Genomic DNA, 24,211 nt, shown 5'->3' with positions numbered 1-24,211 from the left:
CTGTTTACTTAGATAACTATAGAACTTTGATTATTTTCTCACCCTTTCACATCTGGTTTGCTCATTTTGTGCATCTCTTGAATATCTGTTTTCTTCTCTCCTATGTGCAGGTTCTGCAGGGTCTGGATTACTTGCACACAAAGTGTCGGATCATCCATACAGATATTAAACCTGAGAACATTCTGCTGTGTGTAAATGAACAGTACATCCGCAGGCTGGCTGCAGAAGCAACAGAATGGCAGAGATCTGGGGCACCCCCTCCTTCTGGCTCTGCAGGTGCCTTTTCTGTGGAAAACTTGCAGAGTCCAGAGAGATTGTAACTGATCTGACAAGGGAAAATTCTCCAGTTCTTGTCTCAGCATTGTGAAGCAAAGGAACAATATTGCAAATCATTTCTATAAAGCCAGTCGTAAACTGCAGTACTAGTCATGTGTTCCCACAAGAAGCTTACCAGTGTAAAAACAGCATACATGATCATTGACATCTGCTTTTAATGTTGGTCTGACATAGATTAGGTGGTAAAATAGTCATTTGTAAAGCACTCTCAGTCTACTATATAAATAAGTGTTGTTTTCTTAAGCGCTGTTTTGAGTGCATGTGGTGGGTCAGCACTCGGATATGTTCTATAAATGCTTACCTCCTTGTGCTCTAGAAAGTGGAAGATTCCTTTCCTTATACAATTCTGTGACTGTATTTTGGCAAACTGTCTTGATGAAATGACACGAGCACTACCCATTTACCATCTTGCGAGGCAGGCCTGAAAGGAGATTAAACCCATAGAAGTGGTTTCCCTGTTGTGTGAATGCAATATCTAGTTTATGGCAGAGGCCAGGCTTCATTCTTGTTTGAAGTCTCCACATATGTTCTAAACAATTCTCCTTAGCATCTTCGTATCTGCCAGCGTACAGTCCCCAGGAACTGTTGTCACTGGCAGTCTCTACGATATGCAAAGTGCAGCTTCTGACTGAGGCCAACACAGTACAGCTTGGGCTGGCTAGGCGAATAGGCTCCCTCACCGTTTTGGTATTCTGACTGCCAAGGTCCCAGTTGACATCTTGGCTTAAGCTAGGTGCACAAGGCATGAAGCAAATATCCTATCATGCTGTTACACACTTTACGTCCCCTTTTTCTGTCACCAGTTAAGTGAGTCTGCTGTCCAGTCTGGTTAATTGAAGCTTGACTCGTCTAACAAATGTTCTGCAGTATATTCTTTCTGGCAGGTTGCTGCTATCCCTCTTTTGAGAATTGAGGCTTTCAGAATTGGAGAATGCACTTGTTTTGTTACTAGTCCATATAGAAATAAGACACTGATGTATTACCTGTATACATAGGGAGAGAAGGAAGCAATCACCATTAATCTTTCCAGTACAGCTTTACATTTCAACAGTACCTAGTATCCACAGGGAAACACAGTGGGCTCTATGGAAGACGTTCCTGGCTTCCAATCTTCCTTTTTATTTTTGCTCATGTGATATTTTTACTGCACTGTGATTGCAGTCTATAATACAAGCATGCTAACTTATTTCTCTTTCTCTTCCAGTGAGTACTGCGCCCCAGCCCAAACCAGTAAGTATGGTAACTTTTTTCTTCCTTTATAAGCAAGTGTAAATGTGTGCTGTCTACATATATTCAGGTGTACAGCTTGTTTAGAATTGTTCTATGCTTTTGTTCTATAATATACTAAGTGGTGGGGAATCCCACTTTGAGACCCAAATAGAATAACTTGAAGTGTGAAAAAGTTCAATGTATGACTGTTTACTCAACACACTGAACATTTAAATTCCTGTGTTACAGGTATAGCTAGTCACAGAATGATGTCCAGTAACAGTAGTTGTGCAGTACCAGCTTCTCAAGATCACTAGCATTTTTTCAGAGTTCAGTGTTCTTAGAGCATCATGAATTGTTAATAGCACACCACCTCATTAACCATAAAGTGGCCCAAGTGGGGTGGAGCTTTTAAAAATCAAAGTGATCTTCAGTAATGTCAGCTATTTTGCCAATTTGAATATGTTCCATGTACTGTGACAAAGCTGTTGCTATCTAATGGGCATTTGGCCTGTGAGAGAGAGATTACATCATCAGAGTACACATCTCAAAAACGCCACCAGGATTGACACCTGTCATGGCATTCCCAGTGGATGGTCCTAGGATTGCATGGGTTATGGATACTGAACTCCTTTCCTTCCTATGAGGATGCATTTCTCAGATCAGGGCTGGAGCCCATTGGCTTGGCAGTAGGTGAAGGCCTTCTCAGCTGTGGGATCTGTTCTGTGGATAGACGGGACTTTTCAGTCTCCAGGGTTGTCAGGTGAAAACTTCACACAAGCTCTGAAAGAATTCACTAAAAACTAAAACCTGACTGTAGCTTGGGGTTTTATTGGAATAAATACCAAGCCAGATGTGAGAGTTGTTTGCCATTTCCCTGCAGGCTGACAAAATGTCAAAGAATAAGAAAAAAAAATTGAAGAAAAAGCAGAAACGGCAGGCGGAACTACTGGAGAAGCGAATGCAGGAGATAGAGGAGATGGAGAAGGAGGCAAGCCCTGTACAAACACAGGCTGAAGAGCAGGAAGAAGCTCGGAACTCTCTTGAGATGCTCTTGAAAGAGAGCCCACCTGTTGAAGGGGTACAAGGAAAGCTGGGTATGGATCCGGAATATCACATGGGCAGGGGGTGGGAGTGTTTAAAATGAAGCACAGTAACGTTCTTTCAGCCCACTGTTAAAATTGCAGTGTACATCTCTGCAGCATGTGGTGATCAGGCCTTGAATGCTGGCCGCTGATCTGCAATTGAATTGCCACCGCATTCCCTTAACACTGTAACCATGCTGTGGATATTAGTCTACATTGCAAATGCTGTAGCGTACACACTTACAATGACGGAAGGCATTTTTCTGTCTCATAGTAAATCCACCCCCCACCCCATCCCAAGACTGTAAAGAGATCAGTACTGGAATTCTTCCATTTACCTAACTTTGTCAACAATGGGTTTAGGTCAACCTAACCGCCACATGGCGCATGACATTTTGCATAGCCCTGAGCAATGTAGTTAGGTTTACCTACGTTTTTAGGTGCCAACCAGGCGGAGGCAATTCCACCATAGCTATGCCAGTATAACATCATAGCGTAGATGCAGTCTACACTGACAGAAGGGGTTTTTCCATCCGTGTACAAATACCACCTCCCCAAACAGCATTCGCTATGCCGACCTGATCCATATTGTAGCTATGTCAGCCAAAGAACGCTTCTGTTCACGTAGTGACGTCAGTCAGGAGTTAAGTTTTTTTTTTTTCACACCACTTACCGACGTGGCTGTGTTCACCTAACTTAAGTGTAGACCAAGCCTGAGTCTGAGCAGGGACCAGGAAGTCTAGTGCTGGTAAAAGTAGATTAAAGAACCATTGCATTCAGCTGTTCTGTGTGAATGTGCTAGATTTTGGGGCTTGCTATAGCTGTTACTCAGTCCATGTGTTATGTTTCCCTGTCCCTTAAAAGTCTTCTGATTCTTTTTCTTTTCCCTTTCCTTAGATGAAGTAGCCCATGTACAAGAGCAAACTATCCTAATGGAAGGCAGCATGGAAAAATGCATACCTGAAATCAACTGCAACGGCGTGGTACAGATGACTGCCTTCTCAGACTCCAGCAACCAAGGGTCTGGGAGGCTTGTGGAGGACCTTCATAATGCCAATGACTGTGATGAGCACGCTCTGGCACAGGAAGAGGACGGCTTCCATAGCTGTAATTACAGCCAACGTAACGGAGACTCAGAGAACAGGTCACGAGAAGTAATGTTGGACTCATGCGTGCCCTTAATTTCTGAGGTGCTAGATTCCATGGTATATCAGCCAACTTCAAGTGAAGAGCAATCGTTCAGTGAGCAGGAAATCAGCCAGTTGCAAGAGAGTATACGTGCAGAGATACCCTCAGAGGATGAGAATGAGAATAATGGCCCATCTGAGAACAAAGGTACCAGAGGACCCTTGTGCAAGAGAGAAACCCTCCCTTTTAGGAGAGCTGTCCTTTGGAGTCTCTAATGTGACATTAATAGGGGGCTTTATATTGGCTGACCTGACTCTGCCTGAGGACATCTTTGAGCCCCGTCCTAACAGCACTCTCCACTCTGATCTACCTTTGGGGATTCCACTGTTGCAGCCTTGGGTTCACAGGCAGTTATACCTTTTGATATGATGGATTCCAGAGTGTGTAAACTGCTACCTTGCGTTCTCATCAGATTCATCTGTCCTTCCCTACTTTAAAAAGCACCCAATTACTTTCTTTAACAAGTATGTTTTATCATAGCCATGCCTTAAATGGGAACATTCCTTCTGCTCCCTCACTCTCGTTCAGATATCTTTCTTGTTTTTAAATATCTGTACATAAAGAACCATATTGTAAATAAAGAATTGAGTAAGCGTGCTAGGTTACAGTTTACATACTCTGGAATCCATGCCTGCTCAACCCAAAGTTGCATCAGATACTTGAACTGGAGTGAGAGAAGAGGGCTGACAGAATACAGGGTATGTAGAAAAGCTTGTATTGACATCTCAGTTTTTGCCGTGACAGGGCCCAAAATTAACTTTCCTTGCAAGGAATTGCTTGGCGTTATTTTTCTAGCATAAATTCCTTAAGTAATATTCCCTTCCAGAAAGATAAATGTGTTTCAACAAAAGTGCAGGTGAGGAGGGATAGATTTGCAAAACTTGTAAGGAGGAAAGATTAGGTCTGTTATAGGGTTATAACAGAGATAGCATACTATAAAATAGTTTGTTGGCAGATTCTATCTATATAATGGAGAAGCATTCTTTAGAGACATACCCAAAGGTTTTGTGGGCTAAAACCCACTTCATCAGATGCATGCATGCTTCTGATGAAGTGGATTTTAGCCCACAAAAGCTTATGCCCAAATAAATTTATTAGTCTCTAAGGTGCCACAAGTACTCCTTGTCTTTTTGCTGATACAGATTAACACAGTTACCACTCTGAAACCTATACTCAAAGGTGTGACTTGGTATAATTTAAATCGCATAGGTCCCTCAATTATACCATTGTTCCTTTGAGTCAGGGTCAAGTCAAAAATCTCAGCCCAAAATAGGAAACTGAGAACAATCGCTGTACTTCTCTGCTAAATTATCTTGTAGCATTACCCCCATTAAAATGCTACTAGGGAAATGTAGGTGAATGTAAGAGCTAAAAAAGAAATGCAACAAAGTGTTAAAACTCATTCATCAGAAGTGTCAAAACGCAGGCTGTACTGAGTCTATTGATGCCACTCTGGGTTACTAGACACACATCATTTCTCAGAACTGCCTTTCCCATTGCATTTAGGAATCCTTACTAGATGTAGTTAATGACTTTTTGCCTCATTTTATTTCTCCAGTATATCCATCTTGGCTTGTTCCAGCCGTACACTTTAAACTTCGCAGTCGTTGGCAGGGCTGCTATGGGAAGGGGTGCTGCCATCCTTGGAATGTAACCCCTGTAACTTTAAAGAAGGCTTCCTTAGGTTCTGATAGGTTGAGGATCTTTTAGACACTATCAGTGCTGCAGGAAGCATTCTAAATTCTGCTGGTGTCAGCACTGTCAAAGAGCCAGTCTCAATGAAAAACTGTTAAAGCCAAGCTAGCAGAGCTCAGAGAAACAGCCATCTTCCTGCACTTGTACATGCTCTGTTATGCTAGCATTTGAGTGTCTTTATTGTGCAATACAGGGGGAGGAGCTTTTGCACATGTGTATACTGAGCAGAATATACTAATTAGATTAATTTACTATCTTAGTGCCCTTCTGGGGGCACCTGTGGTGTTAACTAGAGTTGATGGCTAGTAGCTAAACTGGGGGATAGTTCTAATCATTGACCCTTATCCTTCCTGCGTAGAATGATGCCTGTGGGGTTTGGGTGGCAGATGGTGGCCCTGTCCATGTGGATTTAATCAGCTGTTGTGCATATTGCATTTAGGAAAATCCACTGCTGGGAATTTTCTCCTTAATCCCCTTGAGGCCAGGAATGCAGACAAGCTCAAAGTGAAGATAGCTGACCTAGGAAATGCCTGCTGGGTGGTAAGTGTAAACCTTTCAGTGTTGAGTGACCAAAGCTACTAATCTGTTTCCAGTTGCCTGGGGGGGGGGGGGGGGGGTGCTGAAGAAGACAATCTCTATTTACTTAAAAATCAAAGGTGAAAAACGTCTACAGCTCACCTGCAATGTCATGAGGGATAATCTAATCCTTGTATTAAGTTTTAGACAGTCCGTCTGATGTTCCTCTACTGTGCCTTGTTGCAGCTATTTTTGCAGCCTGTCAAATCATACACTCTGAGTGAATTATTTCATTTGTGATTCCTGAGCATGTAAGAGAAACTGTAAAGAACCTGTTTTGGCCTTTAAAGGCTGTACTCCAGTGCTGCTAAATCTGTTTGAAAACTCAAACAGGAAAGAACGTCTATTTAAATTATTTTTAATAGCAAAACAGTTTGGAACTGTCTTTACTCCCTTGAAAAGTCCTAAGTTCAGGATCCTCTGTTTTGAATTGCAACTGCTGATGAGGCAATACCCTAGAAGAACTTCGCTGCTCTGCTTCAGGTAGCTGCTGCCACACACCTTCTAGTAAGGGGGAAGGTTGGACTTCTGAAGTAACTAACAACTGCTTCTCAATAGTGATTTAAAATAGAAATGTATCTGTCTGGGTATATTAATATAGGTTATTAACTTTGTTTACAAAATATCATTCACCTGAACTTCGCATTATTATGATTTAGTGTCAACTTGAATCCTCGATCCGCTAGCATTAGCACACAAACTAATAGCTGTGAAATACATCCCATTTTTAAACACGGTTCCTAATGCTTAGGCTGTACATCGTCTTGTCTGACAGAAGCTGTCAGTGTCTGAGACACGTGAAATAGGTTACCTGTCACAAGTCACGTGGTAACATTCATCACACTGTTGCAGTTCAACTTTAAAACTGGTGTTCTCCCCCGCTGCTGCTATTGTTTGCTGTCATCTGAATTGTCAGGCTATTTTGTCTAAAGAAAAGTGCCTCTGGCTAGGGCATCTTAATCATTTGTTGAAATTTAAGAAACTGTTTAATTGAGATGTAAAAACCAGTCTGTCATGTTTCATCTGAGATCTCTGTAAATAGCATCTCTCTGGTTTTAGTTGAAGGCTTCTCTTCCTTTAGAGATTTCTACCAGTTAATAAAGCACCCATTTATTTATTTATTTTATTTATTTATTTTAGCACAAGCATTTCACTGAGGACATTCAGACAAGGCAGTACCGGTCCCTGGAGGTGCTGATAGGATCTGGGTATAACACCCCTGCTGATATTTGGAGCACAGCCTGTATGGTGAGTTTGGTCATGCAGGGTGGACCCTCAACATTCAGTGGCTGCGGAGAATTCTGGGAAATTCCAGCGTGCTGTGTACTTTGTGGACAACAGAATCATTTTTGCTGGCTCCAGCAAAAATAGCCAGGCCTTAAAGCAAAGCATCCAGCCAGTTTCTAGAGTTGGTAAATCCGATGTGCCCATACCTCAGGCAAAGCTTCTTAAACCACCTCGGAGTGGTGCAGCTTATGCAACTCTGCTTCTGTTTATGTTGTGCACTGCATAGTTGTTGCCCTTTGGAAGCCAGCATCCTGTAGCAAAGGATGTGTTGCATATACTGCCTCTAATTTTGTGATTATGCTGCATGACATACAAACATATATGCATAATTCTGGAAGACAACCTAGTGTTTTCTCTCCCCACACTGGCTTTACAGCTGCCTTTCTCAGCCTCCAAATTTCTCTAATGCATCTGGCTTTAAGTCAATATTTTATATATTTTTGAGACACTGTCATACATCCCAAGTCTTGTTATGAATTCTCACATTCTGTGAGTAAGGTTGAGGTGACAAAAAGACTGTTCTTATGATGACTGGCGAATGTTGAATATAGCACTTATCTTTAATTTAAAAAAACCACACTTTTGGTGAGGTCTAGCTACCGACTACAAATGTCTCCTTGATCTTTTTCACTCCCTTCAGTATTTTATTTTTATTCAGAGCTTGTTTTTGATTGGTAAGCTTAGCAAATACGATCTCATGAGCTCATCCCTGCCTTCTGGAAAGCAAACTGTGCTTCTGATGAATGAGGCAGAACAGAATGCAGTGTGTTTGTTCCCTGTATGGTACTTGTGGTCAATAAAACAACACGGATGTGTCTCGGCATTCCTAACGTGATAGTCTCTAGCTAGAATGGCACTTTAAAGAATATTTTTTTCTTCTCTTCTTTGTCGGTATCTACTTTTTTCTTTGCGTTTCCTACATTGACCAGGCACCGTATGATTTTGGTTGGTATCTGATTTCATTCCTCATGGGGACACTGATGTGATATCTCTAGCGAGAACTCCCCTGTTGTATTTTCAACATGCTATTTAAAACTAAAGGTTTATAGCCAAGTCACCATGTTCTGTGCAGCACATTAGACCTAAATGTGGCAGCAACCTCAGAATTTGCAGAAGTATCCTTCTTAATTTTCCTTATACAGCCCACAACCTGAGCCAGTTCAGTATGGTGACTTGTTTGTTTTGATTTCTATTTCACACTGCCTTCAGATTTCAGACTTTCAATGTATTCTAAATTCTTATACTGAGGCTTAATACGTGATATACAAACACAGTTGAAGAGAAGCTGGAGACTGAGACAGTTCGCTAAGGGAACTTCAGGGTCTTTGCAATTGAGAGAACATCTGAAGCAGTTTGAGGTTGTGGGATGCGCTCACTATATGTGGATGCCCCTTTTAAAGCAGTTGTTGGTGATGTGTTAAATTATATTCCAGATTTAACACCCAATTTTAGTTCAATCAGCCTGTTGTTCCAGGCTTTCTGCTGACTCAGGAAGAAAATGGTCTGTTTACACTTTGTTTGCTTTTGGGCATATTTACAGCCAACAGAACCACAAACTTATTTTATTTATAAATAAAAGCTAAGATGGGAGAGCACAGTCTGTGGCAAGAGAGGATTCTGCAGCATGTTCTATATTCAAAGTATAGAGGGCCCTTAGTACAATTGTCTAAAGATACTGAACAAGCTCTTAAGATATGAACACTAGAAAATGCAGCTTCATTCTTAATCAGCAAAAATCTGCAGCACATCAAAAATCTGAAGTTTGGAGGCAGCGTAAAACAAATATAATTTGTGATCAGGACAGCCAGGAAACACTGTCTTGCACTGGCTCAGGCTGTGGGCTGCATAGAGAAGATTTAAAAATTATACAATGCTGCATAATTCTGTGTCTTCAAATCTAGAAATAGAGAATTGGAGAAAATGTGCTTGGAAGGTGGTTTAAAAGATCCTTGAACTTGGAAAAAATCACCTTTTTGGAGGAAGCATCATGAAAACTGCTTTTGAGCTCAAGTATCCTGCATGCTTTTGATAGCTAGCTTCCAAAGCAAAGTCCAATCTGGGAGTCAAGCTGGTGAATTCTTGGTTATGTACAGTTTTTTAATAGTTGAACTTCATCTTATTGACACTTCATTTTGCCATGATCCAGATTTGCTTAGTGAGATGATCTTATGAGATATACATTATGACAGATCCATTAGTGTGGCAGTGGGCAGTGCCTTTATCACAAAAGTTCAAAATAGATCTTAATGTCTTTCTAGGTTTTACAAGTAATTATTTCCTTCTCGCATCCAAAATGCCACATCTACTCTGCAGTACTCATACATATGTCTAACAGTGACAACTTGAAAACGATTCAACACATTAATTTTTCTTGTTTAGGCCTTTGAACTAGCCACAGGAGACTACCTGTTTGAGCCCCACTCTGGAGAAGACTATTCCCGGGATGAAGGTGAGTTTCTCTAGCTGTCTACCCCTTTAAAATGGAATACCAGCGAAAGGGTTGTTGGGTGTTCCCTGGATGGAGAGAGCTTTCTGTTGAGCCTGAAGCAGAGGCTCCTTGCTTGGATACAAATCTGCTTGCTTGAGTAAAGAAGCCTCGTCTTAATTGTACTGAAGGGAAACTTGAGGCTTTAATTTCAGGCACTAAACAGTAAAGGTTCAATTTCTGTTACTTGATGCCTAACGAACACTCTCTTGTCTTTACTTCTGCCTCTTGCACATCTGTTTTAAGATGGGTACCTTCCTGCTCAGAATTAATATGATCTAAACAGCTTTAATCATTTTCCTCTGCTCCTGATCTGCCCCTTGTCTGTTGTAGAATATATACATAATCTCTGATTTAAGATTCTCTATTCCAAATGTGCTTATTAAGCTGTTGACCCTCTGAGTCAGCATTAGACATGGATTAAAGACCTAGTAGTACCTCCACAAAAACAAATGACACTGCACTATTTATAATATAAATACCTCTTGATTAGTGCTTTTCATCTGTGGATCTCCATGTGTAAATCCCTTTTATCCTCACTTACTGATGGGGAAAGTGACTTTCCCAATAGCTCACAGCAGGCCAGGGGTAGAGCAGGGAACAGAATACAGGTTGTCTGAGTATGCCTGCCACTGGACCAAGTTGTCTCAAAGAGAGGTAAATAAAATGACCATCTCTAAATGTTAGAAACATGCTATAGTAACAAGTGGAAAATTTTACATATAAATAAGCAGTGTAATGGGAACTTTAGCTATTAGCCAATCAGAGTATAGCCTTTCCTAGTGTTACCTTAACTTTCTCTTGTCCATTTTAGAATATAAAGGTAATGGATATGCTGCTGAGCTATAACTGGCCTGTGTCCATTTCAGAGCTCTGAATTTTGAAGAGACAGTATAAGACTTTGTTCAGAAGTACAATTATTAAAAAATGAAGTTTTGTCTAATAAGATGCTCAGTACCACACCTGTAACATTAATCGTAGATAGTTTCATTGACAACCGTTGGCTGTGTTTCACACTTTAAATAGACAGACCTTACATGAGCAGTGGAATTAGCTAATATTTCATTCCATTTCCCAGTAGCTTAGACATAAAGAACATTTCTTGTGCCTCTGCCACTTGGTTCTGGCTCTCTGTAGCCATTTGCTCTGTACTGCATACATTGAAGAAATAACTCGGTCACTTTCTCTCAACGGACTTGTAAAGAATTCATGGTGCAGCTGCTATTTTTGTCACTTTAGTACCTATCAGTAAAACTCTCTAGGAGTAGTAATTTCTTAAAATCCGTGTTTAGTTTAACAAGTAAACTTCATTTCACATTCTTGTAGCAAGTTGGATTTGTTCTTCTGCATTTCTTGGGTTGGTCCGAATGTCTCTGAATTGGTTAAGAGGCATCTAGTTACACCAGTAAATTCCTTTGACACCTCTAATGGGTGCAGTCTGTATGTGGAAAAGCACCATCACATCACACAGCTGGTGTGTAATAATATATATAAATCCCCCTGATCTAGGAGTCTCTGAGTAGTCTTAATAGGCATTGGAAAAATGCCAAATCTGCTTCAGTGACAGAACCTCTTCCAAACATTCCAGAGCACAGTTTTCCAGGGGGGAAAGTTTGCTTGGATCAAGTTGAGAAATTTCATGCGAGCCTCTTCTCATGAAATTTCGAGCCCAGTTCAGGAGTCAGGGGTTCTGATAAGCATTCCAAAGATCACAAGCTTTTTATCTGGTGTGTGGGTTTTTTGGTTATCTCATAACTGTAGTTTATAAAGTGATCAATTTATCTGCTCCTTACTTTTTCTCTTTTTTTCACCCTGAATATAGTCTTGTTTAAAAGTCACCTGCAAAGGGAGACGTTGCTCTTTTATTCTTTATAATGTATAAAGGCCTCAAAGGTGTCTAGAAATGTTCTGCTTGTTTTACATTATAAATATCAGGTCTTGTCTACCCTGGTTAGGGTTGGTTAGGGTTTTTCGTTTGCTGCAGGACTTTTCAGGCAGATAGAAAGCTAGTGAGATTACATTAGTTGTATTAACAGTAGAGCGTAGAGGCTCCAGAAAAGGTCTGGCCTCTTTGTGCTACCATGTAATAACGTAGCATGTGTGGTGATAGTTCCTGAGGCACTGACAACTTGAATAGGCAAGGATGGAAGAGGAAGCAAAGAGATGTGAAGTGACTTGCCTGTGGCACATGATTGTCTTGTGGGCTGTAATGCTTTAGTCTAAGTTACATTGTTGGGTTTAGTGCATGGGTGTAGGTAGCCTGTGATGTCTGGCCTCCTGTACTAGATCTTTTCTGGCCTTAAACGCTGACACTGGCAAAGCAGTTCAGTGGCAGAACTGAGAGCAAACCTAATTCTCAGTCTCAGGCTAGTGCCTTATCCTAGCCCACACTGCTGTCTATCACAGGACTGAAATCAGAGTAGTGTGAACTGAAAGGGTTTTAGTTTCTGTTTAAAATTGGTTTTAACTCAAATTTCAAACACTTTGAGGAAAAGCGCTGAACCTTTCAGGCACCCATGTCTCTTCAGTTGAGGGGTGAGTGCCTCCAGTGTAATTCTTTGGACTCCGAGGAATCCTCCAGCATAACTGAGACACCAAACTTGATATTCCTGATATTTCTAAGTGTAAAACACTTGCCCTTTATACATGATAAAGTTAAAATTCCTTCCCCTTCAGCTGATCACCTCTAAACAGCTCCTCTGTCCCACAAGATTGTTGAAATAAGCCTTTTACAGCCACTTGTCCTTTCTCCCATCTTTCTGTCCCTTTTATTTTACTCTTCTTCCCCTTCTGTTTTAGACCACATTGCGCATATTGTAGAGCTGCTAGGCAGAATTCCAAGGCACTTTGCCCTATGTGGGAAATATTCACAGGAGCTCTTCGATCACAGAGGTAGTATTTTCCCCCCACCCTTTCCTCCTCCAGGCACCAGGGATGCAGACAATCGGGAGACGGAGCATCCACACCAGTTTTTTGTTCCACATCAGCCCACTTATCAATGGAGAATAGGGTTCCCCAGGTCCCTGAGTTCCTAGAGTGTTGGGAACTACAAACCAGGGATTCTCCTAGTGGAAGAATCGAACTCTGGACTTCATCTGTTCCCTCCCAGTTAGTGAAGAAAACAAGAGTGACAAGTTTTCCAAATGGAGGTGTGCATGCTGCTCTCTCTGTCGGTATCCAGAGCTGTTGCTCTGTATGGAGTGCCTTGTATTGATATCTGTTATGTATGTCTCTCTTCTTTCTGAAATGTTTTGGAACGCGCAGATCACATTGCATTGATCATAGAACTTCTGGGGAAAATACCTCGCAAGCTCATTGTGGCAGGAAAATATTCCAAGGAGTTTTTCACCAAAAAAGGTAAAAGGAAACACCAAGTTTTTTCTAGGAGTTCCCTAATGCCTGTTGCTGAAACTACCAGGTAACTATATAGACCACAGCAAAGCCATAATCTTCTGGCTGCTACACCAAAGATCCCCACAAGACCAACGTGCTGCTTTGTATGTGTGTTATCTGGCTACTGAGTGCATACCAATGCTCCTCATCTCAGCCATAAGCAGGTTGGAGAGGGCTGATTTGGCATCATACAGTCAGTTTTTTTATCAAGTAATGGCTTTAACATGCTTTTGAGTTCCTTTGTCTAGACAGCTTTGTTCAGCTCCTGGCCTAGTAATCTAATTCTACCAGAGCAGTAGTACCCTGTGGTCATGAATATTGAAGGATGCTCTTTCAAACATCAAAGATTGTTCTTCCATGGATTTCTGAAATGATACAACACTATTTGAGGAAACAATACTCTGCTGAGCAATAGGAAACTGGCAAATTGTATTAACCAGGCTGAGAATCTCTTAACAAGGGTAATACTTTTCTGGCATGATGAGGGCTTTTTAAAGCTATATACTGGTTAAAATGCATCAGTCTTCTCTCCTTTGGGCAGAGCATGAGGGCTAAAGTGTTTTGTTCTCTGTGCTGTCAGGCAGCCTTCACGTTTAGCAGTCTGAACAGGAAGCACCTGTCTGCAACATGCAGAACCTCTCCCCTCAGACTGGTTCTGAGTGTCTGCAAGTCAGTACAAGTAGTGAGTGGCCTTGTGTTTGTGGTGTTGGGTTTTTTTTTGCCCCCTTCCCAGTTATAGTGACTAACCATGTTGTATGGAAACCATGGGACAGAAGTAGGAGGAGAGAGATGGGACCTTCTTTCAAGTACCTCTTCTAAAACTGGCTGACCTCCAAGGCCAGCTTTATAAAGAGAGAAACTTAGGTGGTTAAAATTCAACCCTTTATGCCCCTAGACAGCATTTACCAAAGAGATACTAGAGTCCCGATTCCTACCTGGAGTAACTTAGTAAGCCACTCTGGTACCATTGGTGACTTATTGTTAATGTGTCTTTGTTTTTCAGGTGATCTGAAACACATCACCAAACTGAAGCCCTGGGGCCTTTTTGAAGTTCTGGTGGAGAAATATGAGTGGTCCCAAGATGAGGCAGCTGCATTCACAGACTTCTTATTACCTATGCTGGAGCTGATTCCAGAGAAACGGGCTACAGCAGCTGAGTGTCTCAGGCACCCCTGGCTTAACTCCTAGGGCTTCAACGCAACACCACAGCCCTACACTCTGGTTTACAGTATAGCATACACCCAGCTGTTCCAACTGCCCCTCCCCAGATCCATTTTTTTCCTCTTGTTCCTTTTCAGTGTGAAGCTCTTCCTCCAAGGCTTCCGAGATTTTAGATAAATTTAACCTGTTCAGTTGAGTTTGCTTATTTGATTAAGCGGAGACTCTTCTCGGCCAGTGGGTGTCCTGTGAGCTTTGCCTTGATTGGGCTTTGCCAAAGATTAATTGACTGACTGGAATACAAAGTTGCTCCTGAGACTCTTACCTCTTAGTGTAGGCGTGAGATGATCGGCATTAGTATATGCTCCCTTAGCTAAATTACACCCATGAAGGGGATATGAAGATCTGTGACTCCATCCTTAGCTCACTGATGCTGGGAGTCAATTTTCCACTGCAGGTCGAGTAGCTAGCAGGAGGATGAGAAATGGAAGATTGGTACCTGGGTGATAACTCCATGTGGAACAGCTAACTTGAAATCCTCCACCCATCCCTAGGTGTCTGTTTCTTGGGTGACTTCTTTCCAGTCAAATAATTTCTTTAGTTTTAGCCACTGAATCCTCTGAAAAGCTGTATTTAAAAACTATTTTTAATACCATTATTTTTCCTCAGTGTTCAGATTAGTTTCTGAATTCAGTGAAACCTGTTACGCTCCCTCAAATGCCTGAACCCTTGAACTAAAACGTCACATGGAAAATAAAAAAGCAAAAGCTGGAACTGGTTAAATGCACAATCTTCAGAATAGATGTGTGCTTGCTTTGCTGGCAGACTGGTAGTTGGGCTGCAGGCAACTCTTCCTAGACATTTGAGTGAGCTGTATTCCCCCCACCCCCCCATACTAGCACTTCCTTTGCCTTGCCTAAAGTTGTCATTGCATCAGTGAGCAGTTGGTATTCAGTCTGGAAGATGGGATGTACTTTTTTATTTTGACCATTCAGTTGCGAAGAGGGGCTGGTCGTATCTGTGTGTCACAGGCACACTGTGTTTCCTGACTTCAAAACACCACATTTGCAAAGCTTAATGTAAAGATTTCTACTGTTAGCTTGCCTTGGGTGCTGGCCTTTAGAAGTAACTTCCCCAAATGGGATTGCCTGTTATTTTCTGAGACGGTTGAGTACTTGGGGATTAACACAAGGACAAGTGAACTACATGCTTTGGCTTTTTCCTGTAGACATAGTCAGCTTCTGTTTCCTAGAATCACACCAAATATGAGTGTCCCAGGAGAATATTATGTAAGGTTTTTAAACTTCTCAGAGAGGGCTGGGTGTAAAGAGGTTTGTGGGGGCAGTTATTTTAATTCAAAGTTAAAGCATTGTAGTGTTTGCTAGTTTTACGATGCGTCTCTCCTAGGCTTTCCTAAATGATTACAGATTCATTGCGTCCTACTCTAAAGCAAGGTTTTGGCAGGGTAGGGACTTGAACAGCCCTTCCTCACCACGGACCAAACAGGCCTTTGGGATCAAGAAATTCTCAGAGGACAGAAGCTGCCTCAGGACTTTGGAACTCCCAGAAGGCCAAGAAGGCACTATTTGAGACAGTAACACCAAAGCTGCCAGTGAGGCTGTTACATGTCACTCGTTATGTGTGTATGTTTGAGATCTGTTTATAACAACCTTCCATCCACAAAAGCTGGTGTCCTTATTTAATCCACTTTAAAGGTATAACCATCTTGCCCTATATTTTCTTGCTTGTCCAGTCTAACACCAACTGGGCCATTGATGAAATCCATGCTGCATGTCCATTCAGGGGTTCTTAAGTCAGGTTCTCTATGCATAATCTAAGATTAAAGGAAATATACCAAAACAGTTTAAAACTGCTGAATGATTTTCCTGAAATCTGGAATTCCTTCCCCCAGCTCCAAGAGTCGCTTCTTTTTCTGTTGCAAAGGGATTACAGACAAGACTGGACTGGACTGTGTATTACTTACCTTCTGTTTTAATACTGTGAAGACTTTTTGGCAGGGTGAATGGAACTTCTGGTGGCACCACTAGAGCTCACTCTGCTCGTGCACTTCTGCAACCTGGCTGACCTAAAGGAATGAGATACTCATAGAGGGGTCTGCACATTAGGTTCTGAGGTATCCGTTCCCCCATCACCGCCAGAAGAGGACTTTTTCCTCTATCTCAGTAAAAGAGCCAGCTTGTGGGTTGAAGACACAGAGGCAACTGTCAGGATTCAGTCTTGTCCCTTGTGCTTGCTCACTTGGGGTTCACTAAACTTCCAAATTGCCATAAAGTGCTCACTAAAGGATTTGTACTTGCTGTGTTCATCTAAAACCTGAAGGAAAATACATTTTTATTCTTTCTACTTGAGTGCATTGTCTTTTCTTTGTAAATGCCGTACAATAAAACAGATTATTTAATAACCCACATCTATTCTATTCCTGATGTGTCACCTTGGTAACTGGTTCATTCAGAGCTGTTGTCTGTCCATTAATTTTTGTATTCTGCTAGAGTAGGGAGGCCAGGGTTAACACATTCAGTCTTGAGACCCCATTCACATGCAGTGTTGTGTGATCTAGGCAGATAAAATCTTTATTTTCCTAGCTTCTGAAATATAGCGACGTCTTCATGTTTTCTAATAGTTGTCCCCTTTAAATAGCCATGTGCCAAACTTTGCCACAGGTTTCCATTTAATAGTCCCTTTATCAGTCCCTAATAGGGAGCCTTTACTGAGGCATACAGAGATTTCCTTACTGTTTATACAGGTTCTCAAATTTCATTTCACCATGACCCTCTTTTGACAATAAAAATTACTACATGACCCCAGGAGGGGGGAACTAAAGCCTGAGCCCCACCACCCTGGGCCAGGGCGGCCAAAATCCAAGCCCCATTGCCAGTGCTGGGTGTATCCTAAAGCCCAAGGGCTTCAGCCCAAGGAAGGGGGCCTGTAACCTGAGTCCTGCCACAGCTGAAGCTGTTGGGCTTTGGCCCTGGGTGCTGGGGCTCAGGCTTTGGTCCTGTGCCCCAGCATGTCTAAAATGGGGTTGTGACCCACTGTTCAAGAACCCCTGCAATAAAAGAAGCATGAAATTGGAAGACCAGGGTGCAGCCTTGCTGGAACTGACCTGATTTCTAGCAGCCATAAGGAAACAAATCTTAAGTTCTACTTTGCTATGTAAATTTTGGATTTAGAGCTGGTAGTGCTATCTTTAAGATCCTCATATTAGAGTATCAGAGGGGTAGCCATGTTAGTCTGGATCTCTAAAAGCAGCAAAGAGTCCTGTGGCACCTTAGACTAACAGAGGTTTTGGAGCATGAGCTTTGGTGGGTGAATACATCCACTACATGCATCCAATGAAGTGGTATTCACCCACGAAAGCTCATGCTCCAAAACCTCTGTTAGTCTATAAGGTGCCACGGGACTCTTTGCTGCTTTTACATATCAGAAGAGATCACATTCTACAGATTGCACAGGAATGTGAATATGCAGAAGACTGCTGCAGATGCATGTTCATGGTGTGACATGAACTGGTAACAAAATCAGGTAAATGCAGTAACAGTGTGAATTGAACTGATTTTGAGTGACACCATCTGCTCTAGTGAGTATGATCAGAATTGCCTGCTACATCATGCTGGAGCCCAGCAGATTTGTGCCAGAAACAAGGCTTCATCATGATTTGCCTTTAATGTATGCAACGGGGGTTGTGAAGCCAGTTGAGTCCTAAGGCCAATTTTTCACTGTACATGAATCTATTTTCTTGCGGAATTATTTTACCAACTGGACTGTGGCTTTGTCACTCTCCTCTTATGGGTAATTTCAAGGGGCATCTTTATAGAAGAAGCCCATTGAGCTTTGTTGGCATTTGGGTGTTAAATGGTTTCTCCTGTAGAACAATACTCAAGATCCTGGAAGAAGAAGCCAGCTAAGTTAGTTTTCTAAGGACACCAGCACAGAGTCAAAACACTGCAACTTTGCCTTTTATTCAGCAATTTTTTCTTGCAATAAGCCAGTACAAAAGGTGACCATAGGTAGCTAAAGCACATACTGGCTCCTCTTCTCCCCTTCATTTCCCCTCCTTCCATAATGGATTGAATTCCTCCATCCAAATAAATTCCATGAGGGGGTTGAGTCTCCAGCAACCCATTGCATGGAATCTTTTCAAGGAAGTTTGTAGGGAGAATAGAGTTCCTTTAGAATGATTGATAAGAAAAGCATCAAGTTTCTGGTCGTTACCTGGAGGGGCTCTAGATGTCCCTGGAAAGAAGGAAAAAATTAGAACGTGACAAAACTAATTTAAAGTAGATCAACACAGGGTTTTTTAAATCCCATTCTGTGCAGTAAGTTATTGCTCCTTTAGTGCCATTAGGTAAAAGCAAAGATGTAACTAAAGGCAGTGGGAATACAGGGTACTGAAAGCCAAACATTACCAGTGATCTTTCAGGAATCTCCCCCAAGTATACTTAGTTTACATATACTTGGAACAAATTTAAAATAATTGCAAAGAGGATTACTTACTGTGGTGGTCAGCTTCTTCATTCATGGCCCTCCTCTGCAAAACAAAGAACTGCCTTTATACTAGGGTGAGTGGGAGTGTAACGGAAAGAACAGGAGCAACTGTCTTCAAAAGATGAAATACAAGTCTTAGGAGCCTTGTAACCAATTTCTTCCCTGGATAAAATGGACTTTCTCTGCCATCCCTGGTCCAGTCTCTTTGCTGGCATCAATTGCTATGTCTGAGTAACATCTGCCCTGGGTAGCTCCCTGGGTAATATCTGCCTTCTCCTGCCTGATTGGCATGGAGGCTGTTAATGGTGGGAAAGTACTAATTTATGTAAAGCAATTAGCCAGGTAGCCATGAGTGGGCAGAAGCCTGACCTGGTCTGTACTGCAGGAACCTACCTGATCTCTTGGTTCTTGAATATCCCTTCCCCCTTTATTTCCCATCCCGAGCACTGTCCAGGTCATTACAATTCACACCTGTCATGGTATCTGGGCCCAATGGGCATGGCTGCAGGCTTTATAGGTGGCAGTAGGTTTTGATGTACCCTCTAACAGGTGAGGGGGGGTTGCAAGAAGAGAGAACAAAATGGGGCTGTTACCTTTATTTTCTACTTTGAAATCATCTGGGAGGAGATTATCTTGCCGGTTCCCTAGAACAAAGGCCAGGAAGGAGAGGATGAGGGCGTCAAGGATCCCAATGATGCAAAGGATGAAGGCCCAGCGCACAGTGCACGCCCCTAGTGTGTATTTGTCAGTTTTGCCCCCGCACATACGCTTCACTTCATTGGAATCCCAACCATCCGGGTAGATCAGGCAACCTATCATTAGGCCAGCCGCTGCAGGGAGAAAAAAACACGGATGTGGGCACAGGTTGCACAGTGGTAGTGCACTACCATTTTGACTGGAGCTGGGTGGAAAGCAGCACACAAAAAGATTCCTAGATCCTAATTCAAACTTTTTTCATGAAGGCATTGTGCCCACTCCCCTTTCCACAAAGGTTCAGCAAGTGCTTGTGCAAACTGGAGTGTAACCTTTCACAGCTTGAAGTGGATGTTCTGTGAGCATCTTCTGGAACCTTATCAGTTAGCATCATGCAGCACCTGAGGCTGTGCTCCTGGAAGCTAACAGCAGAGCTATTGCTGTTGACAGTGCAGGATCAGGCTCAGAACAGAACCAGCACTGTCTCAGTTATGTGCTCATGACTATGATGCACCAGCTCAAAGAACAAGCTATGGACTAAATGAAAATCCCAGAACAGCTCACTGAGTGATGAATAAACAGCAAAATATCCATTTCAACTGCTGTGCCTCAGTTCTCCACTGCTGGTGAAATGGAGAGGAAAGTTGCCTCTGCAAAGCTGTTTCTTGGCTGACAAATGCCCTACAAAGCTATTTCTACATCTGAGCATCAATATCAGAATGCTCAAAGGCTGAGTTGTGCCAAATAATGTGTTTGTTAAAATGGTTTAGCTCTGGTCTAACTCATGCAGCTATAGGTAGTTCAGACTCTTACCAACCAATCTGATTAGTTCCTCATGCCAAAACATCTTCCAATAATAATCATGGTGCAATTTTCTATTGTAAATCTCAAAGTGCTCCACTCAGGTGGGTATTTATCCTTCCAGGCGGAGAAGCTCTAGGACTAAAATTCATAGTGAAGTGCAATTGGGTTAACACTTGGCAAGTGTAGTTTTGCAGCCAGTGTGCAGTGTTGATGTGATCTCACTTTCCTGGAGCCTAGTTATATGGGAGCCAGGTCGAGTCTAAACAGAAAAGTTACCCAAGTATAGCTAGAACAGTACAGTTAAAGTGGTACAACCACCCCACACCCAAGTGTCGATGAAGTTATAGCAATATAAAGGTACCTTATACCAGTATCGTTTATTTCCCTAGCAGGAGGCCAATAAACTACCTTTCTAGCAGTATAGCTATCCACAGTTGGAGTTGTACCAGTGTAACTATTTTGGTTAAAATTGCACCCGTCACCAACACAGTCGTACTGATACCAAACTGTGAGACCATGTGTGCACTGCAAACTGCCAACATGGCTATGCTGAGCGGGGGGCTGCTGCGCACTGCGGGTTGGCGCACTGTGCCAGCAGAATCCCCTAGCTAGATAGTTATTCTGGCAAAAGTGGGCTTTAACTGAGATGGTTTGTTTCACTCATGGATACTGGAATAAGCTAGAGTGCCAAAAGTTTGGCTTTGTTGCCATGAGTTGCATCCATCCTTGGAGCACTTTGCCACTACAGTCTAGTTATATTAGCAAAGTGGTCCTAGCATAGGCATGGCCTTAGCATAGGCCTGCTATCCTTGTTTAACTTTTGATTATCCATGTACACACTTAGCTGCTTTCAGCTGCCATCACTGCCATAAATGAGCTGGGAAGGGGTTCGTAACCCCCCCGGCTGGGCTGTCTAGCCAGCCGGAGTGGAGAGAAGCTGTGTCTCCGGGAGCACAATGCTCTTTGAGAAGGGAAATGCCGCTGCAAAATCTCCCATTAATTTGGTCACCTTGGCAACGCTTTTCCATTTCTGCATGAATATGCAACAGCATCCTGTCAAAGGCACCATCTCCGTCCCTAGGAACTGTCTCCTCCTAATGGCTTAAAACAGATTTTCAATGGACTTGTTTGAGCTGGAGGAACTTGTATTACCGTTTGGTTAACCAGTGTTGGGCTAAACTCTACCTAGCTGTATTTTATTGCAGCCCGAGGGATTGACACCCAGGTTAATTTTGAAGTGGTTCCAGCTGGAATCCTGTGTGGTTGACTCCTTTTGTAAACATTTAGATATCCTGCCACTGGGAGTGTACACAACCCCATTGTCTGATCCGTTCCTGGTCCTGAGCTGCTTTCACTCCTGTACCATGTCTGCACTATGCGATGCCTTTCCCGCTGTTATCAGAGCAAATGCAGCAGTGGCTTCAAGTTTTTCCTTTCAGCCGGGTAACTTGTCTTCCAAAGTCACAAAGGTGCTTTGGCTGCTAAGTACTGTCTATACTCTCTGAAGAGTCATGACATGTCCCACTAGGGTGCTAGCCCTCAGAGAAGGATGCCTGGCTCCTAGTCCCAGTTTGCCTTTGGCTGATTGTAAAGAAGTGGTTGGTGGGGGGAAGGAGATGTGGGGAGTTGTAGCATTTAAATTTTTTATACTAATGTTTGTATGGTGCCTAGCACAGTGCGTGGGCTCCTGGCATCAAGTGATGAATGTTTTGAGATGGAAGGGCAGCAGGGAGGCTGACCTCAGTGCCCACACGAAGGACTCCTTGTATTCTTCCCCTCAAGTTCCTTGCGTGCCACCCTCCTGTCTGTGTTTATTTCAGGGGCTCCCTGCAATTCCCTATGCCGAGGGCTCTTTCTGTCCCCTATGTCCCCATCTCATACAACTGTTCCCTCTTCTCTTCCTCTGCTCCAGGGGCTTTGCCCAGACAAACCGGGAAATGCTATCCAACCAAGAGCAGGGCCACACCAGCTTGGCCTGACGAGCGGCAAAGGCTTGTTACTATTATGTGAGACAGGGACTGTCGCATTTGGCCAAAGGTATTGGCCAGTTGCCCACATGAGGATGTAACGAGGGCTTTGCCATGGTTAAATTAACAATAGATGTTGTAAGCATTTCAGAGTCCAAGCAGGGATTCTCTTTTCAGATGTGTGTGCCTGGGGCCTAGCATGATGATTGATTTGGAGCTCCTAAGCTACCCTAATACAAATACTGCTGCAATGAATTCTTCAAAATGTCCACATACGGCTCCCCTCCAAGGCTGTACAAAGCAACTTCCTAAGCAGATTGAAAGAGACTTCACTGCTCTTCCCCTCCCCCAGCTCTCTGGGTCGGGGCCAAAGTTATGTTTGTACCGTGTCTAGCCCAAGGGGGCAGACAGCCTATAGTACAAATGTAATATCCATCACAAATCAGCATCTTGTATAACTTCAGTGCGCAGCCTTCTGCCAGAAACATGCACTTCCCTCATACGCAGCAGAAACATTATTGGGCCGAGAGCTCTGGAATGAGAAACTATTTCTCTCCATGGCGCACGCCCTCTCTCCAGTGACCCACGGCTAATGGTTCCCTGAAGTCGCTGCATGCTCGTGGCTATTGTACTTTGATATGCTGTTTAAATTCTGATGCACCAGGTGCCAGCAGGTTAGCAGCAGCACCATCCATCCCTCTTGCTATTCAGTGGTGTAAAGATGCTGCGGTTGCCCCTCCCCCTCCCCCACATGCCCTTGTCCCCCACTCACACACACACACACACACCCTTCCCTGCAGCCACCATTTCTCTCTGTCACTGGGAACACTGTAGGCCAGAGAATGCTCTCAGGACTGTCAATAGCTGCTGCCTGGCAAGTTTGCTCAGGGTTTTTTTTCCAAAGGCTTGCAGGGAGGACAGTAGTAAGGGCATTGTGCATCTTACTGGCTTTCCATAAGCCATCTCTCTTCATTTAGAAGCTGTGCCTTCCAGTACACTTAATTACCTTCCCCTGCAGCTCAACATGGAGGAGGAGGGGGATGGGCGGGGAAGCTTTAAAGGAATACCTACATCTTAGACTGAGATGTGATCCTGATACAAATAAAATAGAGGCTCCACCCCATCCTTTATGCCCCTGCTCCACCTGCACCTAAAATAACTAGCCTTCTGGTGTCTGCTCAGTTTGAACATAAGAATGACCAGACTGGGTCAGACCAATTGTCCATCTGGCCCAGTATCCTGTCTCTGACAGTAGCCAATGCCAGATGCTTCAGAGGGCCTGAACAGAACAGGGCAAGTAGCAAGTGATCCATCCCTGGTTGTTCAGTCCTAGCTTCTGTCAGTCAGAGGCTTAGGGACACTTGGAGCATCAGGCTGCATCCCTGACCATCGTGGCTAATAGCCATTGATTGACCTATCCTCCATAAACTTCTGTAATTCTATTTTGAGCCCAATTATACTTTTGGTTGTCACAGTGTCCCCTGGCAATGAGTTCCACAGGTTGATTGTCCATTCTATGAAGTACTGCCTTATGTTTGTTTTAAACCTGTTGCCTATTAATTTAATTGGGTAACCCCTGGTTCTTCTGTTCTGTGAATGGGTAAATAACACTTCCTTATTTAGTTTCTCCACACCACTCATGATTTTATAGACCTATATCATATCCCCAGCCTCTGTTGTCTCTTTTCCAAGCTGAACAGTCCCAGTCTTTTTAATATCTCATAGACTCATAGACTCATAGGTCAGAAGGGACCAATATGATCATCTAGTCTGACCTCCTGCACAAGGCAGGCCACAAAACCCTACCCATACACATTTATAACAACCCC

General features: G+C 42.9%; 2 protein-coding genes across 3 annotated transcripts in view; one reads left to right on the top strand and one right to left on the bottom strand.

Annotated features, from left to right (window-relative positions):
• SRPK1 (SRSF protein kinase 1) overlaps positions 1-16,838 on the top strand; it is a 45,705-nt gene extending 28,867 nt beyond the window's left edge. Inside the window, exons 7-16 of one of the 2 annotated variants that reach the window (XM_032804842.2) lie at positions 111-276; positions 1,541-1,566; positions 2,429-2,642; positions 3,528-3,965; positions 5,953-6,053; positions 7,230-7,337; positions 9,756-9,825; positions 12,661-12,753; positions 13,126-13,218; positions 14,258-16,838. In XM_032804842.2, coding sequence (XP_032660733.1) covers positions 111-276; positions 1,541-1,566; positions 2,429-2,642; positions 3,528-3,965; positions 5,953-6,053; positions 7,230-7,337; positions 9,756-9,825; positions 12,661-12,753; positions 13,126-13,218; positions 14,258-14,442 — 1,494 coding nt within the window. In that variant the 3' untranslated portion in view covers positions 14,443-16,838. The remainder of the gene's footprint in view (positions 1-110; positions 277-1,540; positions 1,567-2,428; positions 2,643-3,527; positions 3,966-5,952; positions 6,054-7,229; positions 7,338-9,755; positions 9,826-12,660; positions 12,754-13,125; positions 13,219-14,257) is intronic. The other variant, XM_032804847.2, reaches the window with a different exon arrangement.
• A 1,677-nt stretch (positions 16,839-18,515) lies between these two features.
• The window catches only part of LHFPL5 (LHFPL tetraspan subfamily member 5), a 21,487-nt gene continuing 15,791 nt past the window's right edge, over positions 18,516-24,211 (bottom strand). The window contains exons 2-4 of the mRNA XM_032804849.2: positions 19,512-19,748; positions 18,928-18,961; positions 18,516-18,666 (exon numbers count right to left, since the gene is read on the bottom strand). Coding sequence (XP_032660740.1) covers positions 18,945-18,961; positions 19,512-19,748 — 254 coding nt within the window. The 3' untranslated portion in view covers positions 18,516-18,666; positions 18,928-18,944. The remainder of the gene's footprint in view (positions 18,667-18,927; positions 18,962-19,511; positions 19,749-24,211) is intronic.

Source organism: Chelonoidis abingdonii, chromosome 4 (genome assembly GCF_003597395.2).
Source record: "Chelonoidis abingdonii isolate Lonesome George chromosome 4, CheloAbing_2.0, whole genome shotgun sequence".
NCBI lineage: Eukaryota > Metazoa > Chordata > Testudines > Testudinidae > Chelonoidis > Chelonoidis abingdonii.
The sequence above is the reverse complement of the archived record's forward strand: the minus strand, read 5'-3'. Positions and strand labels throughout refer to the sequence as shown.